The sequence below is a fragment of the Caretta caretta genome, chromosome 1, assembly GCF_965140235.1.
Source record: "Caretta caretta isolate rCarCar2 chromosome 1, rCarCar1.hap1, whole genome shotgun sequence".
Lineage (NCBI taxonomy): Eukaryota > Metazoa > Chordata > Testudines > Cheloniidae > Caretta > Caretta caretta.
In genome coordinates this window covers 41,524,413-41,547,951 of record NC_134206.1, presented here as the reverse complement: position 1 = coordinate 41,547,951, position 23,539 = coordinate 41,524,413, and the positions used below count along the sequence as shown (strand labels likewise).

Here is a 23,539-nt window from a genome sequence, read left to right as displayed (position 1 = left end):
TAAAAATTGTTTTATTAAAAAAAAAAAAAGAGTTGTCACACTGAGGATATGTGCCGTCTTTCATGAAAGTTGTATTATAATTGCTATCAGTCCTTGAAAATGTGTTTTTACAGTGGAAAAAACTGACTTACCTTGAAGTTCTCATACTTCTACAGTTTTTTGAGAATTTGTCTCTTGTTACTTAGCCTGCAAACTCTGATGACAGACCCTTGGCTATCCTGCCTTCCTGGAATAAAAAGCACCTCTGTAACTTTATTGTTTACTCTGTGGATCTGTATTTCTTAATCTTCAAGCTGTGTCCCCCAGAAAGAGGGCAACCTATCTTGGGTTGGAAAGAGGCTTGGCTACCCCAGTGTGGAGCTCAACAGAGAGAAGCAATTAGAGTATCTCCTCCACTGACCCTGGTGTCAAGAGGTCAAAACATGGCTGGTTCTCTTGAAGAAAGGAGAGAATGGGAGCCCTAAGAAATGGAAATTACCGATAACTAAAATGGCCATACGTAAAGATGTTGGGAGGTCAAGGAGCCTTGATGTGTTGGTGGAGAGAGCAGTGGTACCTTGCTATCTTAGGCCTTGTCTAGACTTGGATGTAAGATGTGATGTTAACTAACACATTTTAAAAGTCTTGTTAGACAAGGGACGCTGCCTTTAACGTGCTAAACTGTTCAAGTTAAAGCTTAGGCTTTTGTTTGATCAGCTTTACATATGTTTAAAGCAGTGTGTCTTGCCCATGCTAGACTTTTAAAATTATAGCTAGCGTGTGCTAACATCACACTTGAAATCCGAGTTTAGACAGGGTTTTATTGTTGCAGAAGGGGAAGCCTAGAGTTTTTCCGTTAACTGGTGGGAGGCATCCCAGATCAACGTGTAAGACCCTTTTGCCTTCACGCAAAAGGACACTGTGGGAGAGGGAACATTATCACACGTGCATTTGTATGGGCAGTTTTTATTTTTTTAGCTATGACTAGAGAAAACGAGAGAGAGAAACCATTTTATTCTGCCTCATTTAGAGCCTATTCTTAAATGCTTTACTTCCCCAGCACAAATGAAAAACAAACATCATCTTTGAGTGGAAAATTTTTCCGTCTTCATATTTACAACCCCCTGATTGACAACTCCACTCTGTGGTAATGAGTATATTGGAAATGCAGATAGATGTGTAGTCACTAAACTGTACAGCATTTGTTTTGCACCTCTGAGGTATGCTGAGCTTGAGTTTTTTCCTGACTCCTGAATATTCTGTTCATATTCAATGTTTTTTAAACCTCAGCTACAAAATTAAAAGACTGCTAGATGAAAACTACTGATTGAGAGAGCACCTGATGCAACTGTATTGGGAAAGCTGAAAAAACATGTTGAAAGCACCCTATACATGGTATAAATGTTGCCAGTTACACACACCAACAGAGCACTTTAGGCTTTCAGAAAAGAGTTGGCAATCTGTTCCTGCGCATTTTGCTCCAATTTTCTTTGTGAATGAAAGATAAGACTTCTAATGGGCATTAGAACTCTGCATGTTTTAGAATACATGTGCACACTAACCATTGCTTTTTCAAACAAAGCGTGTGCTGTTTTCTAACATTTGTCTTGAAATAATACTGGTATATAATAAATTGTCTTTGTTTGCGCAAAGCTTTGCCGCAGGAAATCTGCAGAGAATTGTCCAAAGGTAAAATCCTGTGTTGATGTGATTAATATAGAAATTGTTCCTACTGTGTTTTTTCTAATCCATTCATTTGTGATAGCTGTTTACATTGTTACGTAATGGAAAAAAACATGTAATCCTTTCTCCGTGTAAGACAGGTGGTATAGAGTGTTTGTGTGTTTGATTTAATTGAAATGTATGGCAGATAACCTAGAAAAGAAATCAACATCAGATAAGTATGTGCTGGATGGGCTAATGGAAAATTAAATGGCAATAATACCAACCACACCTTTGGATAAAAATAGATATTCTAATTTCCAAATGCTGTTAAAGGTCAACTTCTTAAAAGTATTGAGTTTTTGAGCTTATGTAATTAAACCATTTATTGTTTCAAAAACCCATTGGCCTATTGCAAAAGTATACAGCAAAGCCTAAAAATAGATAGGGAAGAAAGTGAATGCCTAATATTTGTGTTTGTTTTTTAAAATCCTGTTTTGTACCTGACGTACTGAAATTGTAGTTCAAGAAAAGCTGATCTACATAAAAGCGTGATCTCTATAATTTTGCTATGGGCGCAAGCCTGTTGTGATTTGCTGTGTAAGTGCTGGCTGTGTTTTAAGATGGTCTAACTCAAGCAACTAGGCCTAGATCAACCAAGGGGACTTAGCCCTGCTACCTAAGTTAGCCAGTAGGAATTGGAGGAGAGGGGTGGGGCTTAGGCAGCTCTCTCACTTTGACATTCTTGACTATGAACCTCATAGATTCCAAGGTCAGAAAAGACCTTTGTGATCATCTAGTCTGACCACCTGTATAACACAGGCCATAGAACTTCCCCAAAATCATTCCTTTTGAACTAGAGCCCAGGTCTCCCACCTCCCAGGTGAATGCCCTGACCACTGGCTTACTGGGGGGAGCCACGGGCATTAGCAAGTCCTCCTCCTCTGTTTTGTGCAGGGCCCAATCCAGTAAGTGTGCTCTTAGGTGACCTTTGAGAACACCCAGGATGTGGGTGCTATAGGTAACCTAGGTATTGGAATGCCCAGTTTGAAGATCCCGCTGGGGCTTAGGCATTGAGCAACTCAGGACTTGCACAACTTTGCACATGCCCACTGGCAGAAATTTAGGCACCTAGGGAATTTAAGCACTTTCAGGGTTAAGCGGCGGCTGAGCAAAGGGTTTGAGGATCTAAACTTTGGACTTAGGCACCTAAATCCTTTGTGGATTTAGCCCCTAATGTTTCCAACATTTAAAAATATTTTAGACTAGACATTGTGTAACTAGTCCAGTTCCTCTCTACTTTTTCCGCCAGTTTTGGGGCATATTAACAGGGACACTGTCAACTTAAAATCTAGTCAGTTTTTAAATTAAAAGTAGTTTAAGCACCTTCCTTCTCCGAGTCCCTCTCTGGGATTCTTATGGTTTCACAGTCCAAATTTTCCTGTTTCTAAAAACAATTTTCCCTCCCCTGTTGCTGTCTGGAAGAACCACCCTAACATGAAAGAGATTATACCAAAAGTGCTATCAAATGTACAAAGCAAATACTGCTCACTTCCAGTTATGTTGGTGTTTACAAGGAACAGTAGGTAAAATTCAGACAGAATGGGGTTACCATCAGGCTAATCACTGTGATCCACTGCTCTGAACCAGCTTCAGATAATATGGAAGAGAGGCTTAATAGTGATGCTGCATATTATGCAAAGTTAAGGGGGAAAAGCTTCGGGGGGGAATAACTGTAAAGTAGAATGTTTAGTGAGGATGCTGGATTATTTGCTTAAAAGGGTTAATATTAATCTTCATTTTTTTCTCCCCCCAGAATGATCTGCCAGACTCACATGCAAAATTCCATGTACTTTTCCTTTTCTTTGTGGCTGCCATGTTCTTCATCAGCATACTGTCACTTTTCAGCTACCACTGCTGGCTAGTCAGCAAAAACAGATCAACAATAGGTCAGTTAATTGGAATATGTAGTTGCCTTTTGGCCAGAAAACTGATACTGATGTGAGTATGAGGTCTGCAGGAAGTGGCATAATGTTCAAGGGAAATTCTAAAATCCTGCAGAGGGTGGAACATTTTCAGTGGAAGTAATTTAATTGAAAGGTTCTGTTGTGAGATAATTGAGTGTAAAGAGTTATCTGTCTGGAACCAAAGGTGTGGGTGCACGATGGATGTCATAAGCTAGCATAATAGGTCCCTAATCCCTGATTGGAACCCATAGATTACCACAGTACAAATCATTTGTATTACAGTAGCACCCCAGGGCTCCAACTGAGATCATGGCCCCATTGTGCTAGGTGGTGTACGTAGATATAGAAAGACACAATCCATGCCCCAGAAATCTTATGAGGTAGATAGGGAATAAAAGAAGGGACCTTGCTACTAGAAAACTGTTTTTGTAAAACACTCAAACTAATATGGAATAATGGAAATACTGACAAATATTTCCTGACAAACATAATGATGCTTTCCCTTGCCTGCTGTAAACTGAGTCTTGCTGGTCAGTACAATGAGTGTTTTTTTCTACCATGTGTTCAAGTTAAAGCACTTGGATAACATCTTCAAAAGTGCTTATGTGATTTTTGGAGCCCAAGTCCTATTGATTTTTTTTCAGTGATTTTTTCAGATTTTTTTTTTATCAATCAGATTATTCACTCAGCTCTAGTTGCAGCCTTTCCTTCTGATTGTTGACTTTGCTTCTGTTAGACAGGCCTTCTCACATCAAGATTAGACTATTGCAATGCGCTGTACATGGGGCTATACTTTAAAACTATTTGGAGATTGAAGCTGGTACAGAATGCAGCAACTCCCTTATCAAACAGCATCTTGCTGGGAGTATGCAACACTGGTGCTCTAAGATTGGTACTAACTGCCTAGTGGTTAATTTATTTGTAGATTAGTTTTAATGCTGCAGGGTAGTTATTATAAGACTAATTATTGTCAGGGTCTCAGATTTTGTATTAGTATTCTTTTTACTGTCAAATGTAAATAAAATACAATAAAATAGACATGTTATGAAAGCATGTCCCATATCAAATTTAAAATTTTACCCTTCATTGCTGTTATGTCAGTTACCTTGTTAGATCTTTGCCATATTTTTAATTGCTAAAACTTGACATCAGTGTTTTTCTGTAATGCATTTTAAGGCATTGTTGATATTAGTTTCACTAAACTCACTGTCTGAATGTCATGTATTTTCCTGTTGCCTACAGTAATCATAGTAATGAAGAGAAATTGTTGGTTCAGTTCCATGCTTTTGAAGAACATTGCTTTGTTTAAAATTGTTAATTTCCTTTTTTAAATAGAAGCATTCCGGGCACCCACATTTCGAAATGGCCCTGACAAAAATGGCTTCTCTCTCGGATGTAGCAAAAATCTGAAAGAGGTTTTTGGAGATGAAAAGAAGTATTGGTTGCTGCCTGTTTTTACAAGGTATCAACCCTTATGGGACCCATGGATTCCACTACTTTAAAAAACAAACAAACTATGCATAACTCCTGGAATTTAGGGGTTAGTGGATGAAAGTGTACAGTAAGCAGCTGAACAAACTTCACTGAGGACCATAATCTGAAGAGTTAAACCCTGAGCACAAGGGAGCTTAGGGCCCTGCCAAACTGAGATGTTGAAAACACTTCTTGAACAGTGTTTAGAAAGATGGTAACAGTTTCAAATGACAGTGGGCTGGTGCCTTACATACAGCAGGACCCCAGTAACACAAAGGACCAGACCAGTGAACTCTCAGGCTTCATCTATGCTACAAAGAACACTGATGTAAGATGACATTTTTTAGAAACAATTTTAAAAATAGCTATGGCTGAGACAATTTTGCCTTCAGTGTGGACCACACATAATTAGATTAAAAGTATTAGGAGAAAATGTTCCGAGACTAAGCAATACAAGGCTCTGTCTGTGGTAGAGAAATTGACAAATAATTTCCCACCAGTTTTAATACCATTTCAGCTGAACCTGTATTTAAATGGGTGTTTAAAACCGCTAGGATCTATAGCGTAGATGAGCCTCTGGCAGCCAGATCAGTTGTTTTTTTTTTCTTCTATCATTTTAATTTAGACTGGCTTCAAATGCAGGTTTATCGAGGGTGTGGTAAAAATAGGTCTGGCCACTGGAGCCTTGCCTACACTACAGCTCTTGCCAGTTTAAATGCCAGATAATCTGCATACATTTGTACAATGGGATGTGTGAATCTCTCTCTCATGCTGTCACACACACTTTTATACAAAAGAAATCAGTTACTTTTGGGTCACGTCCCAAAGAATCCTCTCAGTAGTTCTTACGAAAATCTGTAGTCTGGTGCTGCGACTCAGTCATGACAGACAGCCATCTCTTTAGGCAGAGAAGGGCAAAAGTTATTTCATTGGCCTGCCCAAAAACACAGAAACTGGCTGCAGTATTAAGTGGTCTGGTCACATAGTGTAACGGTAGAACTTTGCACTGGCATGCAGAAGACCTATGTGCAGTTCCTGTTTTCACTGAGGTTTGGAGTGCAGCGTCGCACTTAAGCTAACTAGTTCTGACATGTGACATTTGATTTTCATGCAAGTACCTATTCAGTTGGATTTACCTAGCTCATTTTAATACACCTCTAATATTGGTTTACTTAATGTTTCCTTCATTGTGTAGCTTGGGTGATGGTTGTAATTTTCCAACTCGCCTGGTGATTATGGATCCAGAGCAACTTACTGTATCAAGCCAAAATGAACCCGCCAAAAGGTATTTACTTTCAGATATTTATTTTGTATTTCCTTGCTTGTATTTATGTCTCATTTCATCTTTCATCTGGCAAATAAACTAAGTGTAAGTTTGAAAGGCCACTTTAAACTAGTTGCACCCACCGGTAGGTCCTGAATTAGTTTGCAGTCCTTCATAGGTGGATGGGGTGGGTTGAGGAAAAATTGTGGACAGCACAATGAAGAGGTCTCCTCAGTGCAAAGCAGTGATCAAAAAAGAAAGGAATAAGTTATTTACATGACAGTGTTAAGGGGATAGACACCAATACCAAAAATATAAATGGATAGATTGATGATAGGGCCCTACCAAATTCACAGTCCATTATGGTCAATTACATGGTCATATGATTTTTAAAATTGTAAATTTCATGATTTCAGATATTTAAATCTGAAATTTCACGGTGTTGTGATTGTAGACGTCCTGACCCAAAAGAGGGTTGTGGGGAGAAAGGGAGTTGCCAGTTATTTTAGGCGAGTCACAGTATTGCCACCCTTCTGCGCTGCTGCTGGCAGCGGTGCTGCCTTCAGAGCCGGGCTGCCAGAGAGCAGCAGCAGCTGGCCTGGTGCCCAGCTCTGAAGGCAGTGCTGTCACCAGCAGCAGTGCAGAAGTAAGGATGGCATGGTATGGTGTTGTCACCCTTATTTCTGCGCTGTTGCTGACGGGGCGCTGCCTTCAAAGCTGAACGCCTGGCCAGCTGCTGCTGCTCTGAAGGCAGCTCAGAAGTAAGAGTGGCAATACCACAACCCTCCTACAATAACTTTGCAACCCCCCCCCCCTTCCCCCAGTACTCCCTTTTGGGACGGGACCCACAGTTTGAGAAATGCTGGTCTCCCCTGTGAAATCTGTATAGTATAGGTTAAAAGTACACAAAAGACCAGATTTCACAGTCCATGACCTGTTTTTCATGGCCATGAATTTGGTAGGGCCCTAATGGTACAGCTTCACCTTGAACACTTTCAGATTTGGTTACTTCTCAAGAAGAACATACTAGAAAAGTTCCAAAGATTAGCAAATAATATAATTTGAAGGCCTATGAGAAGGGATTTGAAAAGACTAATATAATATAATTTTAGAGAAGGATTAGAAAGATGTTGATGTGTATAAAGTAACAAATTGGTGGTGTTTTTATCATTTCACATCATCCCATAAATGCATAAACAAGGGGACACTCAAGCCCTACCTGTTTGAGGAAATTGAACTGTTGTTGGCAACGATTTTTAGGAATTTGCTGATATTGAAAAGTGTGCTAGTTTTGAGAGGACAAAACTGTCTTCAGTATTCTTCAGAAAGCTGGATTCAGACTTGGTGAAGATTTGTACCTGTACATGGAATTAAGTGTTTCTGAATTGATATTATTGTCCAACCTACACTAGCACTTAAGGGAGATCCATGGCTTAAATCATTTTGGCAACAGTTCTGTTTTCTAGTGTAGATGGGCTTTGGAGAAATTAAAAGCCAACTTTTGTAAAATAAATTAAATATACTTCTTTTATGCAACATAACTAACCTGTGGAACTTGCTTAAACTTAAACGTTATTTTCGTAATTTATATGGCAATCGTGTAGGTGAAATCACAAGATGAATGCAGCATGGAGTTCTGAACAAGGCATTCCTCAGTGGCCAATTTTCCGTTCTCCCCATGAGAATAGTAAATGGCCTTAACCAGTCCAGACAGAGGCTATTTTCACTGAAGCAAGTCTAAACGTGAATTAGGTTTCAAACGAGCAAAAATATACTTAATTTCCAGTTACATTGCCTGGGCTGTTTGGTGTTTTTGTTTTACTTTTAAGTGAATTTTATTAAATTTTTCAATAACTTATGACTTGTATGCTTATTACAAAATCTAACTGTGGACAGTACTTCTGTGTACTCTGTTTTCAGCTCTGGAGCCAGTCAGCCCTTTCCTGCCAGGCCACTCAGTGAGTCACAAAATCGATTGTTGGACAATGAAAGTCAGTGGGTAGAAGGTGGCTCAGAAGAAGAAAATGTTAAATCAGGTAGAATTTATGAAGTAGAGGGTCACATTTCATCTGGTATCATACTTTAAAAATCCCTTAGGAAAACATAGCTGAAATATAAAGTTTAGTAAAAAAAAAAAAAATTAATGGGTGGAAAATTTGTCAAATGGAATCGAGTCAATATTTTATTTCTAGAATGAGGCTAATTTGTGCATCATAATCTAATCCAAAATTGAAATTGAAAAAAGAAAAGGAGGACTTGTGGCACCTTAGAGACTCACAAATTTATTTGAGCGTAAGCTCACGAAAGCTCACGCTCAAATAAATTTGTTAGTCTCTAAGGTGCCACAAGTCCTCCTTTTCTTTTTGCAAATACAGACTAACACGGCTGCTACTCTGAAAGGAAATTGAAGAGTTCCGACTTTCTAGTCTCCTGTTCTGGATGTTCCCGTTTGGGATGGGTTTGTGCTTTGGTTTAAAGAGAGGACAAAATTACTTCTGTAAGATAGAGAAGGTGGGTGAGCCAATATCTTTATTGGACCAATTTCTGTTGGTGAGAGGGACAAATATATGCAGCACTGTAAACTTTGTTGTTTAAAGACAGTGACGCTGTTATCACTGTTCTCTTGTGAAATATATACTTTATATGGTGATCCTCTCACTTTTTAGGTGCAAAAAAGCATGTTATAGTTTCACTGGAAAGCTGATCTCAGTCTGTTAATGACCAGTTATCTCAATGAGAAAAAGGTAAGATCAATGTAATTGATTATTGTACACAGAAACAGCAAATAAATTACTTCTGGCCATCTGAAGCCATAAAATATCCAGTCTGTGAATTCGGAGAACTTCTCAAAGCTTCTTAATAAAAAGTTCTCTCTTCGGGGCATCAGCAGTGCTAGGGGTGTAGCTCTACGTAGCATTCTGTCTGCAGAGTAATATGGGGGGTGGCTAGTCTCTTCCTCTGTCTGATTAAACGGCAGAGAACCTTGCCTCTTAATAGTCCCATCCTCTGATTTATTTGCTTCAGAAGTAATTAAGGTCTGCTAGTAACTCAGTTCAGCCTTCCCTGAGCAAGGGTAGATTTAAGGATAGAGTCCAGTGGATAAATGAACTGGAGGCTCATTTGTAGAGCTGAGCATGAGGTTCCTGGGACAGAGCCATAACAGCAGGAGGGGATGGAACTGGAGGAGTGGATAGGAGGTGAAAACCCCATAACAGTGGATTTGTGGGCTGAGGTGACTCAGCCCTTCCCCACAGTTTGGTCTGCGAGCAGGCCAAAGAATTCCAGCCTTACCCACCAGTGGAAGGAACTCGCTGCAGAGGCAATTCCAGGCTAAATGCTTTCTTGAAGTTCTGGAGCAGCTTTTCCTAAATAATGTATTGTTTTGTCTTGCTCTTGCTTATGAAGTCAGAAAAGCAGTGGGTGTGAGATAAATCCTGCTTCAGTGAGCGATCTCTGTACATAGAACAAATGGCTCTGCTTAATCACACTTCAGATTGACAGTGATGTTATTTTTCTGTGTATGAAATGGTTTCTGTATATACTTTTCTTCTTTGATATTTGAGAAATATGAGGTGTGCTGCTGCATACATGAAAACTCTGTATTTCCTGGGTACATTTACCATGACTAATTTAGATTGTAATAGTGACTTTAAAAAAAGCTGGTGGAATTCTGTAAGGAAAATGCAATGAGAAAGTATTCGTAAGAGCAACAGATTGTATACAGACACAAAACTGTTATTTGTTGTTAGTTATGATGTACAATTTTATGTTGTTAAAGAGAATTTAGGGGGACCATCTATTGGCGTCCTGTATTGTAAGTTCCACATTGCACTTCCCTGGTTGCCAAAGCAGGAGAAATAGGGAGACTGAGGTCCTTTGCAGGAAGCTGGGTAACTGTTGTAGGAAGAGAATACAACTGATTGAGAAAAGCAACGCTACTTAGGACAGCACATAAGCTTGTGCTTAAATGTTGCCCTGAATAGAGATAATAACATGCTTAAGTACTTTTATGAATCAGGGCCTTACCTTAGGCAGAGAGCTTGAAATTACATGTTTTTAAAATCTTATTTGTAGAACTTATTATAAGATAGGTAGATATAATTCCTAAATAGAAACTGATCTACATTTTTATTAAAGTTAATGTTACACTTCCACTAATTAACTAACTTATTTCCTTTAATTAGGTTTCTGCGACACATTTGTGCTTGAATATTAATTTTGTTTGGAAGATGTTGCTCAGTAAAATGGAACAGTGTGAACATGTTAAAGAAGATTTATGAGAAATTGTTTTTGTACAGTACAATGAACGCTTGGAAGCACTGCTGCAGAGCAGGGAAGTAAGACAGATGCCTTAAGATTATTAATATGCATTTATGCAACATTGACTTATATACTGCTACAAAAGAGCCAAATCCTGAAGTGTCCTGCGCGGGTGAGCAAGCCCAAACAGAGCAGAAACTGTGCATTGCTGCTTTGGGGGGATAGATCTGCCAAGACCCAAGCAGGCAGATCCCATATTCCTGTGCACTGCAGAAGTTACTTCCATAGCAGGTCTCCAGGGGACCAAGAAAGGGGAAAAGTGGATGTGTTGCCCACAAACACAGAGCATGGCCAGTGAGTCTCCACAATGTAGCTACACGTGGCCCAAACACCATGTAAGGGAAGAGCAGCACGATGTATCTTCATCTTTTCCTAGTACCCAGTGGTGGCTGATCACACGCTTACTACCCCTGTACCCTGGCTCTGTAGTTCTGTGTGGGTTAAAGACTCCTTCCTTCAGCCGTGCTTTGTTGCAGCAAAATGCCAAGCAAGTAAAGCTCTTTCACTTGGGCTCCACTTGTTTGCTTCAGGATTGGGCCCCCTAGTAATTTGATTTCTTTAATCATATCAGAAATGTAACTCCGTAAAGTGAATTTCCATTTAGATATAGTAACCTAAACAACAATTTTACTTTTCCTACAGTTGCCTCTCAACATACAAAACATTGTCAATCCAGAAAGGAGCTAACAAACTAGTACACTTTTCTGTTAAGGGGTGTAGAAGGGATGTACAAGGCAGTAACAGAGCAGCAAGATCCTAGTGGCAGCAAAAATCTTATTGTAAGTTTTGTACTGTATTAGAAAATGGAACTGGAGGAGATTACTGCTTTTTATATTGAACACTTGATGCTTTATAAACATTGTTTTATATTTGCTTTAGCTTTTTAATAAAGACAGAAGGTGGTTTTTTTTATTGTTGGCTCTAAAGTACCATTTAGACACAGTTCAAGTATCTGTGATGAAATATAAATGTTGTTGTATGCTTTAGTCTGCTGGTTTTTACTTCCATTTTAAGTGGAAGTGACTGAAAAATAGCTGAAATAAGCACTTTACATAATTCTTTATCTTGTTCACGAAAGGCAAGTTATGTTTTTCCTATGTAGGGAATATAGTGCATCCAAAGCTCGAGACCCACAGCAAACAACATATTCACATTTCTTACTCCTATTTAGAAAAGACTACTAATGATATTTATTTTTCGGTGGTACTGACATTGCACCCAGCAAACTTGAAAAATGTCCCTTACTTGTCAATTTCTTTATTCCACTATATGGTATCTGCTGATCCTGAATAAATGCAATTGGGTCCGCTTGAAACTGCAACTGCTCTGCTGCCTCCAGTCCATCAGGGCTGAAGGGACCAACCTGTATGTCTTTGTCCCTGGGCTGATTCCTTCCAAAACCGAATGTGTGTTTTATGGCAACACTAAGGTTAAAGTTGGGGCAGGATTTTGCTCTCACAGTCTCTCTGGAGTTAAAACAGTACCTACTCCTTTATATTTTCAAGTACTGTTTAAAGTGGAATGGATCTGAGAATTTTTAAGCATGCTCTGGTCACTAGCAAGTGTACTTATGGAAGGAAATTAAGTATCCAAAATTGCACTTTTCAGAAGTCTTGCAAAATGTCTCTCCAAATTTTGTACTACTTTTGTCTAAAAAGTGTAGCACCTACTAACTTCAGAATTCACAAAAAAAATGTGCCTTCTTTTGAGCTACAAACCCCTTTTCCCTGAAATCTTTCAGCCCGTCTCAAATATTGGCAACTTCTGCTTAACTGAAAATAAAAAAACAAAGTCATCAAATTCTAGCAATCAGCATGTTAGGTTTGAAAAGAGAGATCGCCCCATCAAAATGTCCTATGGCTAGGGGAAAGGTGCACTGGGTTGAGAACCAGAAGACCCTGATTTCATCTCCCCTCTTCCACTGATGGGTGTTAAGGGCTGTGAAACACCCCAAGCTGTCACTGCAGAAAACGTGACTATGGGTATTTCCCCCTGCATCTTACAGGTAAGCTAATTGAAGGTCGAAGACGTTGCAGAGGGTCATTTCTGGCAGAGCAGGGAATAGAACCTAGGTCTCTACTGTGGCAAGCTTTCCTACTTAACAGTACTGCCTTTAAGAGTCTAAAAACACTGCGTTAATGGTATCTGTTTAGTATACCAGTATAATTGCATTCACACTAGAGGGTAACACCAATTTAACTATATTGGCTTCTAAACTGATACAATTTAAAGCAGTACAAAAGCTGCGTACAGACAAGCCCTCAGAGATTAAGCCAAATGTCCGTGTGTGGTTTCCAGTGAGCAATAGTTTCTTTGGGAGCATTCTTTCCTCTGCATCTCAGATGAGCCATTAATGATGAATTGAGACTTCCATACAGAACTGGTGCTCCTGATATATAGATCTAGATACAGATATAGATAGATTTTTAGTGCCATAGTATGCCAGTTTTTCTGACGTTTTGGATAAGACTAGTATGAGAGTAGCACACTCTTGATTCTGGTGAAGGAGTAGTTGTACTTGGATGTAAAAGCAGATAGTATCTGAGGCCACTTTTACAGGATGTAAAACATCATTGGGTGGTTCAACAAAGAGTCCCCTGGTTCAGCTCACCCTTCTTGGAGAAGTGATTGCCACAAAAAAGACAATATTGATGGAAAGGAAATACCATGAAACTGATCTTAAAGGGTGCCCAGCTATGGGCTCATAGAACTAAATAGTATCCACTGGCCAAAGTGGTGCATCTCTCTGATACAGGGAGTCACCTTTGCTGTCTTTTTTGAGAACTGACATAGGGGCTCTGGGTATACAACAGGTACAGCACGAAACAGGATCAAATCTTCAGGACCGTCATTTGGAGAGCAACCCTATTGGCAGTTCACCATGCATAGGCAAGAGTGAAGGAAAGTGAATTAAAGGCAGAAGGGGAGAGAGCCAGGAATAAAAATAAATTTTGGCAAGAAAGAGAGAGATGGGGTGGGGGAGAAGCTGTTTTGCTGCTGAGTGGAGTTATAAACTCACTGCTTCCATGTTTTGCCTTACAGAGGCAGGACAATCTGTGAGAGCAACCTACTGAGCAAGTCCTTTCAGCCCAGGCCTTTCTATTCAACCACTCAGAGACTTCCAGTCACTGCATCAAGGGAACCCCACCCATTCAGGATCAGTGGATGTGTTCTTGAGACAATGTGATTATAGCGAGTGCTGGATTGTGTTTTATAAAAGCTGTTCAATATGTGCAAGTACAGAAATACTGAGATGACAACTAAGGGCTTGTCTACACTGGCAATTTACAGCGCTGCAACTTTCTCGCTCACGGGTGTGAAAAAACACCCCCCCTGAGCGCAGCAAGTTTCAGAGCTGTGACGTGCCAGTGTAGACAGTGCATCAGCGCTGGGAGTGCACCCCTCAGGGAGGTGGGTTTTTGGAGCGCTGGGAGAGCTCTTTCCCAGCACTCTGCCACAACCACACAAGCCACGTTACAGTGCTGCCGCAGCAGTAGACTGGCAGTTCCAATGCTTAAGCCTTCCCATCCCTCCACTATGCAGCCCCAAATAATATTCCAGTTATTTGGTTGCTGGAGTATATTGGTACCATTAGAATCAGTGAGCTTAATGTTTCTTAAAGCTGTATTGTATTACATATATGTAATATGCTTTGAACTCCCAGTTTGAGGGCAAAAGCCTGACATAAAGCTCTTCTCTCTTCCTGTGTAAGGGTTTCCTTCCATTTCTGAACCCTTAAGATGATAAAGAAGTACCCTTAAGGGGGAAAGATGAAACAAATGAATCTGTTAGAGAATTGAATTCAATTTGGAATGCTTTTGCTTATGTAACAATAGCTGCATTTACAATTTGTACCACATAATCAGACTGTTTTAAACAGTGGTCTTCTGATTCTTTGCAAATTTGTATGATGAATGTAGAAAAAGAGACATGCTATCTATCTCAGAATTTGATATCAGTAGTTTATAAAAAGTAATCTTTGATCCCAGACTTCCGCTGACTGATTTTTACTAGGTAATTCTAGAAGAAATCTTTTGACATGACTAAAGTTTGTAGCTGTCTGATTTGAGGAAGTACACTCTAATGTGTTAGTAAGCATACCCAAACTGCGTGGCATGCATAGGTAACAAGCTACTCTTAGCACAGCATATGTCAGAATTAGGCACACTAACACTTGCACTTCTTTGAGTTTTAAGTATCTAAATTTTTCAGGTACTATTCAAGTCTAAGTTCATGCTTGAAACAGATTTTAGTATGTTTATAGTAATTTTTTGTGGACATTTTTCTGCATCATTGAAGCATTGCAGTTTCAGCTCAGTGGAACCCCAGGAGTGGAATGGAAGTAGCATTTGTAAGTAACCATTAATTTCTATTGCCAGACTGTCTAATGAAGGATAAGGCTAGTACAGTCAGTCTTCAGTTTGAGCAGCAACCAACCAAATTCAGAAGTATCTTCTGAATACGAAGTTTTACATTACAGTATAGTTTGTGGAACCCAGGCAAGTTTTAGGGATTCAGCCATCCATTTAAAAAGACTCCAAATATTTCAATTACTGAAATATCTGTAAACAGATCGCCTGGGAACCATTGTTCACCATACCTGAAATGTAATTAGATATTGAACACACAGGGCATCTTGTCAGTATCACTAATTGATACCAAAGAGAAGCTGCAGTATGTAAAGTTTAGTATAATACTGAAAATGTTTACTAAGTTCATTTCTATCCATTTATTTTGTATGTAGGGACAGCTTTTTGTATGTGTGTTTTTCTTTAGTATAGAGCTGTCATAATCTGTAATGAAAATGCAGAATGTAGTTATAGTGCATCTTAACATTAATGATAAAATTTGTTTTAGGTTAGACTTAATAAAAGAGTGATTTTTGCAGAGGTTACTTGAATCTTGTCTCTAATAGGTAGCAGAATCTGACCATGTTTACAAGATTGTTTTAATTACTTGGTTTTCAGAAGATGAGATTTACCAGCAGAAACTCAGATGAATGCATAGCACCCATGCAAATGTGCTGGGAAATGAGTATCAGGATCTCCTGCTTGCTGGCACCAAAGAGTTAATGGTGACCAGCAGACTTCATACTGTTTACATTATTTAGGTTACAATATACTTAAGTGCTCAACATACCTCTGTTGAGCTCTTCCTGCTGCATCAGCTCTAGTCAGGTATTCTAAGAAAATCAGATTTCACGGTAATATTTTTAGGATCAGTCTACATTATGGTTCAGACAGAGAATAGATAAAACTCATGTATGCTAGTCCTTTATTAAGAATTTGTCCCATTTAAATTGTGAAATAAATATCCCTGAGTTATTTCTGCAGCTCCTGTATTTGCCAGTGGGCATGTCATCTACAGTGCACTGTAATGGCAAAATCCTGGGTGTCTGCAAATATCTTACTTCCATGTAGTTATTTTCAGTGTGCTGCGTACACTTGCAATTAATTATTAATTATCTGAAGTTAATTATACAAGAATAAATATGTAATAAATGACACATTGTATTTTTTGTATGTTGCCAGTAGGAACATTCCTATGCCCAAAGAAAACATGTTGCCATTTATAGTTTAATACTTTGAAGTGATTTTTTTAAATGGGCTTTTATAAATTAATGAAATATTCAAAAAACAAAAATTAATTCTGCCTGAGTTCCTTCATATTTTAATCATACCTTGTAACTTCTCCATATGTGTATTATTTTCCACCACTGTACTCTTAGGTTATTACTTAATGTTGAATGTTTGCATTCAGACTTTTGTAAATCAAAGTTCAGACTTGCATATTTTATCTAAAATTACAATTCACGGTTTAGGCAAAACTTGCACCTTTTGGGGCCCTCTTTTCCTAAGTGGTAAAATATTAAGTTATGACATGACCTCACTGAATGCAAAAGTGACTAAATAAAGAATGTGAAATATTCTGAAAATAAACTGTTTAAGTGTGCATTTATGTGGCAGCAAGGGAAGCTTGTTTGACCTGTTGATGGAAATCTAAAACATTTTGTAAAGGGAAGACAAAATTCTCCTCTCTAATTTTGTTAGAGACAGGCATATGCATGGTGTGCTTTACAGTACCGATAAGACACACTGCCCCACAGGGTTTACAGTCCAAAACAGGAGCAAATGACAACATGGTAACTGTTAGTTCTGACCCATCCTGTTTTAATCATCATACTGATCTGTCTAAAGGAAAATCTGGTTCTGAAATTTCAGAGTCAGAGCTGCCACTATAGAGAATTAAAACAAATATGCATTCAGAATAGTTCAAGGGTAGCTCAAATCTATTTTCTACAGGGTACTCAAAACAACTGTTTCACTTTTTTGGGGGGAGGGAGGGTGTAACTTAAGCAGCTGGAGGCTTATTTTGTGACACCGTTTAGTCCAACTGATGATTAGTTTTGTTTCCTCTTGAACAGAATTTATCCCTATGAAAGAAAATATACCAATAGGTCAGCTGTTGTACATTAAACTAAACAGGTTGATTCTGAAATACAAACTCAGTTTTAAAAGGAAGTGTATGATGGCTTTCAGCTACTTATACTAGTTAATTTATTGTGCCCCTTGCCAGTACTAGGGTCATTATGATGTGATAGTACAATTTGGCCTTTTGGTGTTTCAGGTACTATAACAACATAACAAATAGTAATTAAAGCTTAGTAATAGTGGTCATTTAAATTTATACTCCTGGAGGAATTCTGCGCCACTGCATGTGCGCAGAATTCATATCCCCTGAAGATTTCTTTACTTCCTGCAGAAAAATGACTTTGACAGGGAAGCTGCAAGAGCAGTCACGCACCACTCCCCAGTTGCACAGGTACATCATTTCTGGCACCTGGAGCAGCTGGCAGAGACATGAATCACCACAGGGCTGAGGACACCCCAGTCAACGGCTCCTACCCTGAGCCAGGAGCAGATGGGACGCCCCCTGCAAGGTGTGGCTGGGGCTGTCAGACCCACCCCTAGCAACCTCCTCCAGCTGCAGAAAGCTCAGCATCCTGCCCCCATCATAGAATCAATCATAGAATCATAGAATATCAGGGTTGGAAGGGACCCCAGAAGGTCATCTAGTCCAACCCCCTGCTCGAAGCAGGACCAATTCCCAGTTAAATTATCCCAGCCAGGGCTTTGTCAAGCCTGACCTTAAAAACCTCTAAGGAAGGAGATTCTACCACCTCCCTAGGTAACACATTCCAGTGTTTCACCACCCTCTTAGTGAAAAAGTTTTTCCTAATATCCAATCTAAACCTCCCCCACTGCAACTTGAGACCATTACTCCTCGTTCTGTCATCTGCTACCATTGAGAACAGTCTAGAGCCATCCTCTTTGGAACCCCCTTTCAGGTAGTTGAAAGCAGTTATCAAATCCCCCCTCATTCTTCTCTTCTGCAGGCTAAACAATCCCAGCTCCCTCAGCCTCTCCTCATAACTCATGTGTTCTAGACCCCTAATCATTTTTGTTGCCCTTCGCTGGACTCTCTCCAATTTATCCACATCCTTCTTGAAGTGTGGGGCCCAAAACTGGACACAGTACTCCAGATGAGGCCTCACCAATGTCGAATAGAGGGGAACGATCACGTCCCTCGATCTGCTCGCTATGCCCCTATTTATACATCCCAAAATGCCATTGGCCTTCTTGGCAACAAGGGCACACTGCTGACTCATATCCAGCTCGTCCACTGTCACCCCTAGGTCCTTTTCCGCAGAACTGCTGCCTAGCCATTCGGTCCCTAGTCTGTAGCTGTGCATTGGGTTCTTCCGTCCTAAGTGCAGGACCCTGCACTTATCCTTATTGAACCTCATCAGATTTCTTTTGGCCCAATCCTCCAATTTGTCTAGGTCCTTCTGTATCCTATCCTACTCCTCCCAGTTTAGTATCATCCGCAAATTTGCTGAGAGTGCAATCCACACCATCCTCCAGATCATTTATGAAGATATTGAACAAAACCGGCCCCAGGACCGACCCTTGGGGCACTCCACTTGATACTGGCTGCCAACTAGACATGGAGCCATTGATCACTACCCGTTGAGCCCGACAATCTAGCCAGCTTTCTACCCACCTTATAGTGCATTCTTCCAGCCCATACTTCCTTAACTTGCTGACAAGAATACTGTGGGAGACCGTGTCAAAAGCTTTGCTAAAGTCAAGAAACAATACATCCACTGCTTTCCCTTCATCCACAGAACCAGTAATCTCATCATAGAAGGCGATTAGATTAGTCAGGCATGACCTTCCCTTGGTGAATCCATGCTGGCTGTTCCTGATCACTTTCCTCTCATGCAAGTGCTTCAGGATTGATTCTTTGAGGACCTGCTCCATGATTTTTCCAGGGACTGAGGTGAGGCTGACTGGCCTGTAGTTCCCAGGATCCTCCTTCTTCCCTTTTTTAAAGATTGGCACTACATTAGCCTTTTTCCAGTCATCCGGGACTTCCCCCATTCGCCACGAGTTTTCAAAGATAATGGCCAATGGCTCTGCAATCACAGCCGCCAATTCCTTCAGCACTCTCGGATGCAACTCGTCCGGCCCCATGGACTTGTGCACGTCCAGCTTTTCTAAATAGTCCCTAACCACCTCTATCTCCACAGAGGGCTGGCCATCTCTTCCCCATTTTGCGATGCCCAGCGCAGCAGTCTGGGAGCTGACCTTGTTAGTGAAGACAGAGGCAAAAAAAGCATTGAGTACATTAGCTTTTTCCACATCCTCTGTCACTAGGTTGCCTCCCTCATTCAGTAAGGGGCGCACCCTTTCCTTGGCTTTCTTCTTGTTGCCAACATACCTGAAGAAACCCTTCTTGTTACTCTTGACATCTCTGGCTAGCTGCAGCTCCAGGTGCGATTTGGCCCTCCTGATATCATTCCTACATGCCCGAGCAATATTTTTATACTCTTCCCTGGTCATATGTCCAACCTTCCACTTCTTGTAAGCTTCTTTTTTATGTTTAAGATCCGCTAGGATTTCACCATTAAGCCAAGCTGGTCGCCTGCCATATTTACTATTCTTTCGACTCATTGGGATGGTTTGTCCCTGTAACCTCAACAGGGATTCCTTGAAATACAGCCAGCTCTCCTGGACTCCTTTCCCCTTCAAGTTACTCCTCAGGTGCAGGGGTCACTATATGGGGAGCTGTTCCCCCCATGCAGCTGGACCTCCCATACCCAGACACTCCTGCCAAGCCTCACACTGTACACCCAGAACCCTCCATACCTGAACCCCCCCACTGAACCTCAACCCCTGCATCTAGACCCCCCCTGCACCCAGACCACCCCCCAGAGCTCCCTGCACTCAAACCCCAGTGAGCCCCCCATACGACCCTGAGCCTCCACATCCAAGCCCCATTGTCACTGCCCCCTAACTAGCTGCACCTAGACCCCTTCCAAGCATCCACAGCACCCAGATCCCCCTGCTGAGTCCCATTGCCCCTACACCTGGAACCAACCCCCCAAAAGCCTCTGCATCCAGATCCCCCTACTGAACTGCCTGTACCCAGACTGTACAAAAAAGAATCCTCACCACACACAGAGCCCCTCCATACTTGGATTGTGCCTGCCCCACTCCTGGCGCAGAGGAGCGGGGCCCCAGGGTGTTTCTGGCACAGGCCCCGGCCTTGTGCTGTGTCAGGGTTGGGTGTGGTCTCACCACTGAGTCCATGTCCCGGGTGGGGAGGCTACAGGGTGATCTCCCACCTTAATACAGCCAGTGGCCTGTGCTCCCCCCTGCCATGCTGGAGCCTCTGCATTTATTTATTGACAAAATTTGAAAAAATTTAAAATATTGTGTGCATAATTTTTAATTTTTTGGCACAGAATGCCCAAAAATTTCACGAGTAAAATTCACTGTAGAAAAAAATGGGTTCACACAATATAAGAATCCCTGCCCTGGAGCATTTGTAATTTAAGTTAAGGAAAACCAGACCAGACAGCAACACCATGAAAGCAAATATGTGAAAGGACTATGACTACAAGGCTGTGGGAGTGAGGGGGAAGAAGTTGCGTGTGCAGATAGTATTCTCATACATCCTCCTAGTTGAGAGTAAAGGCCCGGACAGGGGCACATACATCCTGGATATAAATGCATTGCTGCATAGATGGTGTGGACAAGAGGACTTCGGCTTCCTCGACCATGGGATGCTGTTCTGGGAAGAGATGGGTCTAATAAAACATACCCATAAGTATGACTGAATCCTTACATTTAGTTATGAGAAACTCTTAATACGAACATGGCCTCAATGCCTTTTGTTTCTCCAGATTATTTTTTAATCTGGAGAATTTTTTTTTGGCACAGATACTATTATTCTTACATATCAATCTGCCCAGACTAGCATAATTAGACCATCTCATGCCCACATCAGTTATTCATGTTCATTTCATAAGAAAGCAGAGTGAGTTGGTAGGAAAACGCCAACAATAATACTGGGTAACCTACTAAGATTGCTTTTCCCCCAATTTTGAGGAGGACGCTTGTGAAGAAAAATACTCGTTTACACTGACCCTGCCCAACTCCCGTTACCCAACAGCAATTGCCTTACAGCAACTCCCACTGCCCAAATGCAGCATGGCCCTATACAAAACCCCTTCTTTGTAACAGAAGATAGGCATACACTGGAGATGCATGGAAAGCTTTCACTGTGTAGTGAGCTAAGATTAAGGAAAGAAACCTCACATTTTTCCCTGTATGCTTGATTTTAATGTCATTAACTCTACATATATTAAGAGAAGACAAATGTTCATCTGATTCACATCCTTATCCCCACATTTTTATACCCACTACAAAATTTTCAATAACAGGTATTGAACAGCCTGCAACAGATCAGATGGTAGACCACTGCAAATATGCCAAAAAGTAAACAGATATGATTTAAGAGTGTGTCCATTTTTTAGTCACATTCAAGTGGTTTAAATGATCCGCAACATATCTATGTTCAGGAAATTTAGATATCAACTGGCTTTTAAAGGTCTCCCACTTTGCAAGTCTCCGCTCTGCATTATGTTTATATTCCTGCTCTGGTGTCATGTATGGTCGACTCAGCCAATATTCATTCTCGGCTTCAACTTCCAGCCTTTGAATCATTGAACGCTTCATTGAAAGAGTAACCACTCTTGGTCTTCTGTATTTTCCAATCCATTGTTTCCCAGGAATCCTTTTTCTGAGCAGTGCTGTGGTCAGAAACATTACCTTAAAATAAATAAGATTATATATAAGCTTTTTAATTTATTATGAATCATTAAAGCCATCTTAGAAATAACACAAGTTTCTGTACAATTAAAACACTTGCGCAAAACACTTTTAAGCTATTAGAGCAGCCTTTTCTCTGCCTTTCCCAACCTTTACTCTGCAGCAGCACACCTTGAGCTCCAGGGGCTCTTCCACCGGCCAATGGCTGCAGGAGAGAAAGGGCAGAGGAGGGGAGAGTAGAAGAGAGGGAGATTGAGCTCTGATTGGTTGCTCTGCCCCTGAAGGAGGTAGGGCAGTGAGACAGACAAACAGCCAGTCAGAAGGCAGCTTTCCCCCCCACTCCTTGTTCTCACATTTACTTTTTCAAAAAATTCCAGGACACACCTGTCCAACACGCTGGTTGGAATCTGTGAAACACTGTATTGGAGTAAAGTGTTACAAAGCTGAACATTTACAAACTTGCCACCCTGAAATAACCAGCATTCAGACAGATTCTATGGTGATGGATGCATCAGAGTTTCACAGATTTTTTTTAAAAGGTCAAAATGGATCATTAGATATTCTAATCTGATCTCCTGTACAACACAGGCTACCCAGTTATCCCCGCATCCAGGCCAATAACGTCTGTTTGACTAAAGCATGTTTTCAGAAAGGCATCCGGGATAGTCTTAATGTGAAGACAGACATATAATCCACCACTTTCTGTGGTTAATCATCCTCCCTGTTTATTATATGCCTTATTTCTAATGGATATTTGTCCAGCATTACCTTCCACTCTCTGGTTCTTGTAAAAGAACTTTTTAGTACCTGGTATTTAGGTACTTACACACCACCGTCAACTCACCTCCTGATTTTTAATGTATTTATTGATTTTTAATTTAGCTAAACATTAAGTCTCTAACTGTAAAGCACTCTTCCCCACCCTTTCATCATTTTTTGGCTCTGTGCATCCTCTCCAATAACTTTTTGACTACGGGGGCCCCTGAACTAGATTCCAGTATCAGTCTCCCCAATGCCGGGAAAGGGGCATTTACACGTTCAAAGCTTGCAGCAGCCCGCTCTGCCGCAGCCGTACACTAGGCGCTCATCTTGAATTGCTGCTTCGCTGCCCCCCTTAAATCCTCGCCGGAGTCGCCGCCTTCTGGCACGGGCGGGATTCGCGTGCCCAGGGGCGTAGCCTCGCACCCCGCGGCGCTGAGTCGCGTCGCTTGCGGGGGCCCAGCTTACGCTCCCCACGGCGCTGTGCGACTAGGACCCCGCCCCACAGAGCGGCTCAGCGGCCACGTGTTAAGGCCCCGGAGGCAGGGGAAGCCGGGGCTCAGGAGGCCCGGCCGGGGCGGGGGGAGGCTACTCGCCCGCCGAGCCGGAGCTGCGGGGCATCACGCTAGAACCGGCGGGGGCCAGGGCTCCGCGCGGGGGCCGCAGCCGCGTAGGAGGCAGCGGGGATGGCTGCGGGCTGGCACAGGCCGGGCCGCGCGAGCTAGGGAGTGGCAGGCCCGGGGCTGTCCGCGCCTGGAGCCCTTTACCCTAAGGCGAGGTCCGGCCCCGGCCCCCGGCTTCAGTTCACCGCAGCCCGGTCACTTCCGCGTGGGCCGCGGACAAGACGGCAACGGCGCAGCTACCCCAAGCGCTAAGCGGGGTCGTCCCAGCGCGAGCGCGACGCGGGCCGCCGACGCTCGCTTCTATCGCGAGAC

At 41.5% G+C, this 23,539-nt stretch overlaps 2 protein-coding genes across 3 annotated transcripts in view; one reads left to right on the top strand and one right to left on the bottom strand.

The window, feature by feature from the left end:
• The window catches only part of ZDHHC20 (zDHHC palmitoyltransferase 20), a 79,607-nt gene extending 63,003 nt beyond the window's left edge, over window positions 1-16,604 (top strand). The window contains exons 8-14 of one of the 2 annotated variants that reach the window (XM_048845618.2): window positions 1,633-1,668; window positions 3,458-3,590; window positions 4,944-5,070; window positions 6,277-6,366; window positions 8,266-8,381; window positions 9,012-9,089; window positions 10,530-16,604. In XM_048845618.2, coding sequence (XP_048701575.1) covers window positions 1,633-1,668; window positions 3,458-3,590; window positions 4,944-5,070; window positions 6,277-6,366; window positions 8,266-8,381; window positions 9,012-9,049 — 540 coding nt within the window. In that variant the 3' untranslated portion in view covers window positions 9,050-9,089; window positions 10,530-16,604. The remainder of the gene's footprint in view (window positions 1-1,632; window positions 1,669-3,457; window positions 3,591-4,943; window positions 5,071-6,276; window positions 6,367-8,265; window positions 8,382-9,011; window positions 9,090-10,529) is intronic. The other variant, XM_048845626.2, reaches the window with a different exon arrangement.
• A 4,729-nt stretch (window positions 16,605-21,333) lies between these two features.
• On the bottom strand, window positions 21,334-23,539 carry MRPL57 (mitochondrial ribosomal protein L57). The gene is made up of 2 exons (XM_048845604.2): window positions 23,372-23,539; window positions 21,334-21,845 (listed from the first exon to the last, which is right to left on the bottom strand). Exon 2 carries the CDS (start codon window positions 21,840-21,842, stop codon window positions 21,528-21,530), a length of 315 nt encoding a protein of 104 aa, XP_048701561.1. The 5' UTR covers window positions 21,843-21,845; window positions 23,372-23,539; the 3' UTR covers window positions 21,334-21,527.

Coding starts and splice junctions, on each gene's coding strand:
- MRPL57 (XM_048845604.2), bottom strand. CDS start 21,842: ATGTTTCTGACCACAGCACTGCTCAGAAAAAGGATTCCTGGGAAACAA.